At 37.2% G+C, this 6,762-nt stretch overlaps 1 protein-coding gene across 4 annotated transcripts in view; it reads right to left on the bottom strand.

Annotated features, from left to right (window-relative positions):
* LOC111258768 (nicotinamide riboside kinase 1) overlaps positions 1-1,117 on the bottom strand; it is a 1,969-nt gene extending 852 nt beyond the window's left edge. The window contains exons 1-3 of one of the 4 annotated variants that reach the window (XM_022830286.2): positions 905-1,117; positions 449-571; positions 51-197 (exon numbers count right to left, since the gene is read on the bottom strand). In XM_022830286.2, coding sequence (XP_022686021.1) covers positions 51-197; positions 449-535 — 234 coding nt within the window. In that variant the 5' untranslated portion in view covers positions 536-571; positions 905-1,117. The remainder of the gene's footprint in view (positions 1-50; positions 198-448; positions 572-904) is intronic. The other 3 variants (XM_022830288.2, XM_022830287.2, XM_022830285.2) reach the window with 3 other exon arrangements.
* Between the last annotated feature and the right edge of the window lie 5,645 nt (positions 1,118-6,762).

The following is a 6,762-nucleotide window of genomic DNA, read 5'->3' as shown; positions in this document are numbered from 1 at the left end:
ATATAAAATTACAATAGAAATTACACTGATAGCTATCTCAGAGCATTGACCTCTTTTTTGAACAAGTTAAAATCTATTGCGGACGGCAGTTCCCAGTTCTGATGCCGAAAAGTATCGGTTTCAAGCCATTGGTGTCTTGGGTCATCTTCACTAATGAAAAACGTGTCCTGGCGTAAAAAGCGCGCTTCCGGTAATTCCTATAATTAAATAATTATTGCTAAATAAAGAGGAAATTAATCTCATCAGACTTATTAAACGTATAATATATACAAAAATGAACAAACAAATTATTTTTTTAATTGTTTATCGAGTTGTTACGCTTGTATGCATACATTTGACAGAGCTTAAAATTGTATTATAAATCAGCGCTTTTTCAATTTTCTTTCAACTAAATTTACATTATTATTTCTATTTGTAATCGCATATTTCAGTTAACCGTTGGACTCACGTGCCGAAGTCGTTCTACCAGGGTTGTCTTCCCAGCATTGGTTGTTCCACTCACACCAATTACTAGAAAACTGTCACCTACGACCATCCTGCGTACAATCAATAGATTCGCTTGAAAAATAAACTATTTTCAATCACTTGTTAGATACACGTTTCATTCCAGATTCGATGATAAATTCCTTATTTTGAAAAACCTACGATTTATTTTTAATGTTAACAATTTTTCCTAAGGCTAAAGGATCGATTCGGCTTTTTGTGTTCAGTGGGCCTGATCGCCATTATTCAAGCGTATATGTTTGACGTACTTGTAGAAAAGCATAAAGTATCACTTGAAATTACATGAAAAATAAAAATATCGAGGTTCGAAATGGTTAAAGATACGCGGACGATTTTGATATTTTGGGATTCTCGAAACGTATTTCAATTGTGAATGCACCAACAGAACACGACATCGCACCTTAATCGTAAGGGTGATTTAACTTTTTTGTGTGATTTATTACCCTAAGCTGCAAGATGCACCGGTTATACAATTCCCTACTTAACACTGGTGGTAAACACTTAACTTCGAGGCATTACATAGCTACAAGGTCAACCCCAAGGCATTGCATAATCTTCGAACAGACTAGTATATAGTGACACCAGGGTGCACTGAGAGCGATTTTCGAATTATCAAATGGCGGGAAAACGTGGACATGCTGAGCACGCTGCCTCTCTTTTAGAGAAGGCCAAATTTCTGTATGAACAGATTAAATTAAAATTGGGGAAATGTTAATAAAATAATATTTCGTATACTAATATTTCGTTTTCTTCAAAATTGGCGATGGTTATTTAACGCTGTTATAACTCAACTTGGAAAAATGCTATTTTCAGTTATTTGAGTCTTTGCGAGTAATTAGTTTCGCTACCTCTCTGTGTCATCACACAGTGGTCCAAATTGCAGAATAAATGTGCGTGATACTAATGATTTCACCAGAGTTCAGCAATATTAATCGGGCAGAAACCGAACTTATCGAAACTTAATTAAAATCTGTATTATAATTAAAAACGTTTGAAAAATCTAGGAGTCAAACCTTATGCAATTTAAACACATAAAAATAACGTTGCTTCCTATTCTATTAAGGGCATTTTCTTCTCTAGCGAGCATTAGAGCGAGCATATCTGTGACTTTGTACGGAGTGGGGATCAAATAGTACAATAATTTGTAAATATGTGCTTGACTGGAACAGTTTTTTTTCAATGTTTACTCTTATAGTGCCTGATGGAATTAAATACAGACGGTTGTAACAAGCCAAGTCTTCTGAGAGACAGTGTTCAGCTTCATTAATACGCGTTAGTGGAGCAGATTGCCAAGGAAGGCGAAACAGGCAGGTACCCGCCCAAAAGGTGCGGCGTACTTACCGATATTTTACATCAAAATCGCATGAAGATTTTTTGAAATATTAATTATGCCGAGTAATTTTGAAATCACTTAAAAACGATTTGAAGTTATAGTTCCTACCGTCAAATGTTTTTTTATATGTTCTTCTTTGGTATCATAGATGTCTTCCGTGTCTTAGCGCTGTTCCATTCTATGCGCGCTTTCTGTTAAAATATAGAATACAATACAGTTCACGTACGTGCTTTCACTTTGGATCTGAAACCGGCTTCTAGATAGTATCTTGCAAAGGCATAGCGGCGTTCAGAGATTGAGTCTACGTATAAATAGATTATTTCTAGTTCAGTGATTTTATTGAAGCGGCGGAAGTCACGGAAGCGCTTCGTATATTAGGCAAAGCTAATTTATAGTAACTTTAAAAGGGAAATTCTAAGAGAACACAGAAAGGTGAACGTCTCTCAAGTAACATTTGATTTTTCTACTGAAAAGTGTAAATAAAATGACATAATTTAGAAAAAGACGGAACAGGGTAAACAAGGTACAGAATCGTAATAGAGTGCTCATTACGATAACAAAGATGTTTTAGAATCCAAATATCAGCTTAACGCTCAATAACATCGTACACTCTGCCAAAGTAGCAGGTTTCACAATTGAATTTCTGGTTCACTACATAATGCCTTAAGGTTAAAACATAGGTATTTTCCGTTTCTCATCAAACAAAAAATGCAACGTAAAAATTCTAGCAAAACAAGCTTATTATAATATGTGCTTGCCGTCACTCTTGACGACCTTCTCCAGTCTCTCAACCATGTGTTAACCAAATGTGTAGTATTCATGCCTCTGAAGTTAATAGGTCCAGCCAGACTTTACGGCCCACTTTACTGTTGAATGTGCTATTATTAATATCAATGACAGTGACTGAAAGAGTGACAAGTTGTCGATGCAAAGTCTGGAGAATATGGCTAGTGCAAGAGGGCTACCCACTGTTATGCTCTTGGGATCACTTCCGTAGGTTTTATGATGGAGAAGAACGGGTTTGTTTGTTCTATTGGATCTGCTGCACCTCGCTGGGCTATATACAAACCTGCATGTCATGTCGATTCTCCAGAGCATCGAAATTTCAAAAACGGGAGCAGTTACAAGACATCGACTGCACAAATTCGTGAAGATTGGGTTTATGTAGTTACTTGATATTCCCGCAAATTTCCGTAGATCTCATTGGTCAGAACGCACCTAGGGGGTTAGTTGAGTCATCGCCGAGTGTATTATCGTAGCACTCGAGCTACTGAATACATTTTCGCTAGCCCTCCTTCGAATAGCATTTTCTCGAATATTTGAAAACGATCTAATGAACTACGCCAAAAGTCAGAATTATCTGTGTTTGCCCATGCGTGCTAAACGTCACAGATCTACCCGTTACATATATGCCCGAGCATTTAATTTGACAAATGCGCTTACTTACATAAAGATTAAAAAGTTTTAATAGGTAAAAAAAAGTTTAAATAGATATAGAAAAATTGAAAATTTTGAATTTTATCTATTGAAAAAATAGTAAATCCTTTCCTAGCAGTAAATAGGAAACCTCGACTCCCAACTGTAGTGAGTTGCTTCTTCGGTGTATACCGTACTTGCGTTTAAGTTAATCTCATAGTTTTGTTAGATGAACATTACAGAGTACGACAAAAACAATGGTGGCCCGATTTGAGTATGCTTTCCTAGTATGCCTCAAAACGGAATTCATCGTCTTCGTGTTCAGTTTACTTAACTATAAAAGAATGGCAATGGAAAGGTGGTTTCCTCGGTAGATGTCTGAATCTTATGCAGCCTTAACTTTCTAAAACATGCATCAGTTGACAGGAGTGTTCGGCGAGTGCAAAACTCACAATATCATTGTATCGACTTGATTTATAAGTTCTATTAAACTGTTTAATACGATGGGGCATGTCATAAGTACTACAAGTACATAACTTCCGTAAAGTAGAAACAATCGAATGATTGGACATACAGAATACGGTACGGACAAACTGCATGCTATCACTTCATCTAGACTGTACTTCATGAGCTAGCTCTTCAAAGTAGTCAAGTAACAGGAAAAACTCATGGATGGAAAACACGATTTCGTAAGGACTTCTCTTCAAGAAGCTACATCATCAGAGTGTATTTTTTAATGTCAAAAGGGAAGCGTAAGCATATAATTCGTCGGTTTAAAGCATCGCTTGTTTTTTCCCTCACCTATTTATTATAAACCGATGCAGTGCTTAATGTGTAGCGTTGTTCTCGGATTTATCTGCCACCAATAGGGTTTGACCTAAACAACTTAATTTATTACCTTTCAATATGTATAAGAGCATTTTGGATTCGGTCATTGATGCAATAGCCAGTGAAAGTCACTCCTGCAAAACGGTTTACAGCAGTGAGCAAGTAGCTCAAGACCAACCAAATCTAGTCGCGATTAAGTAAAATTTGCAGTTTTTACGATATAAGCACAGATTGGAAATTAATTTCTTGACAATAAGGCATTTTTAGGGCTGCATAAAATCGCAAGCAGATCACTTCATAATCGAAGTGTCTATCCTTAATTAGAAGCAAACGTCGAAGGAGCGTATCCGCGCCAACATCGGGTCGCTGGTGCAAGATACCTGCATATAGTAATTCTATCATTGCGATAGTAATTGCAGTGTGCATGCCCAGTGTGGGCATCGCAGTTATTATATGCAAATTATAAAATTTGTACAATTTCGTTACTTTAGTGCATTGACGCATTGAAGAGCATCTGACTACTAAACGTACATAACACTAACAGCCCATCTCAAGTTAGGGCAGCTCAGGTTATTGTGATGCTATGGATAGAGTAAAACGTGTGTGTTCGTCTCAATTGTGAGAAAAAGGTTCGTGTCAGAAACTGAAAAAAAATTTATCCAATAGATATGAATGAGCTTAATCTCTACAAATATTTTAGATTTTTCGACGAACGATTAGAATGAAACAAAGCTCGAGGTTCAGGGTAGTTTTGAATAAATTTTACAAAGGCGTAAATCTACCAGTATGGTCCGGTAAGAAGCACATAACCCTGCTGACTGGATAGCATAGGGTCGCCAGGCCTAGGCCAAAAGGTTACATGCAGCACATATGAGCTTATGAATAAAGATGAAATAGGCAATAAAACAGAGTTTCTTTAATTTAAAACATAGTTCATTTACGGGCATTGATAATGCGCGCAGGTAAAATTGAAGCGCGTAGAGAAGTTCTGAAGAACAGGTCGGGAAGGTCGAAGCTTTATTGAGGCCGTGTGAACTTGGACACAGCAAATAGTAGTATAAATCCATAAAGCTGTATGGTGACGAGGTAACAATCTGGATTGAGCGGTTCTCTTCTCTGTAGCATTTTTTACGGCATATTGTCGATTTGGTAAAGAGGGTTAACCGACGCAAAGCTGCACGCTATAAAAACTTCACGAAAAAAAGGCGCCTGTTCTTAGTTTGAGCGGTTGAACTTATTCGCATGATCCATAAAATAATCACGAGATCATTGAATCCCTGTGACATCATAAACCTTAATCAAAACATATTTTCATAAAAAGCTCGACAATGTTGTATATGTTACCTTATTTTGCTCCGTAGACAAGCTGAACATAATGGTATTAGATTTGCAAAGATACCGAAAACGAATTCCTCCGGAAATACCATACATTATCTAGAGAAATGCAAGGTTTTTTCATCCTTACAGAAACAGTCTATGATCTGGCGGTAAACTATAATCTGCTTTTAAATCAATCCGATTACAAAAAAATTGTGAGTAGCCTGTGTACGTATTGCGAGTACATCCTCCAATGTACTAATCATCCAATGTTACTTCGGTAGGCAATGGGTATGTGCAGATATGCCGGAGCATAAACGAAACGCCTTCCATTGAAGACAAAGAACAATAGACTGAATTTATAATGATAATATTATTTCACTTGTTCAAGGTCAACTGGAAGATCTAGCGAACACAAACTGAGCGTCATAAAGGACTACTCCCACTACATCTGGTTATCGAATCTGTACTTATCATTTAGGCGTATCTTTGAGATTATAGAGGTATACCTAAGATAGACAGTGTTCACGATCGTTCACGTATCAAGGCCCTGTACAAAGCTCCTAGCAACGAGCTAAGGTGCTGACATCGTGCTAGACAGGCTTTGCAGCGTTCCGGATTAAATCAGGAATCCATTGAAGCACTCCGCTCGGCTCTAGACTCCTAAGCAGCAAGGATTAAACTAGTCATGCCTTCGGTACATGTCGGCACAACAGTTCGAATACGGAAGCCGTTCCTTGAAGGTGTCAGGTCGTACTATTGTGGTCACTAGAAGGTTATTTGGCTAACAGACTTACCAACTATCGCCAAATGTGAGCAGGCTTTTGACTAATACCAAAATATTTTTGAGTGACGTTTAGACCTTTACTAATATCTAATGACTGATATAGCCATGTTTCTACGAAGTGGCCAATAATATGCAAGATATCTTTTATAAGAACAATAATAATGGACATAAATGGAAATCTTTCAAATTTCCTGGGCACTAAGTAAGTTCTGCAAGGCTGAACACTCTAATTCGGCAGTTTTCTTTTATTCGAAGATCACTGACTTCCTTTCCCAGTAATAACAGACTTATCGCACAATTGCAGATGGTTGGTTTTCGAAATATTATGTTCCGATAATTAGGGAAAATAGGGTTGAAGCCTACAATAATTTTTCTGATGATTTCAAAAGTGGCGCATTTTTCCCAAATACGTTCAATTTAGAAGATCTGTTTATTTGTGGAGGGCTGTCTACTGGTACTGAATTGATATAGGTTTTTCTAAGATAAACTTAACTTTGGTTAGAATTTTACTTAGAAGGGACGTAATGCTATATTTATATAGAGTTCTAGAAGCACTGGGTGACTGCTTCCATGTCTG

The sequence above is a fragment of the Varroa jacobsoni genome, unplaced genomic scaffold, assembly GCF_002532875.2.
Source record: "Varroa jacobsoni isolate VJ856 unplaced genomic scaffold, vjacob_1.0 scaffold_260, whole genome shotgun sequence".
Classification (NCBI taxonomy): Eukaryota; Metazoa; Arthropoda; class Arachnida; order Mesostigmata; family Varroidae; genus Varroa; species Varroa jacobsoni.
Note: the sequence above shows the minus strand (reverse complement) of the source record. Positions and strands in the feature narration are given on the sequence as shown.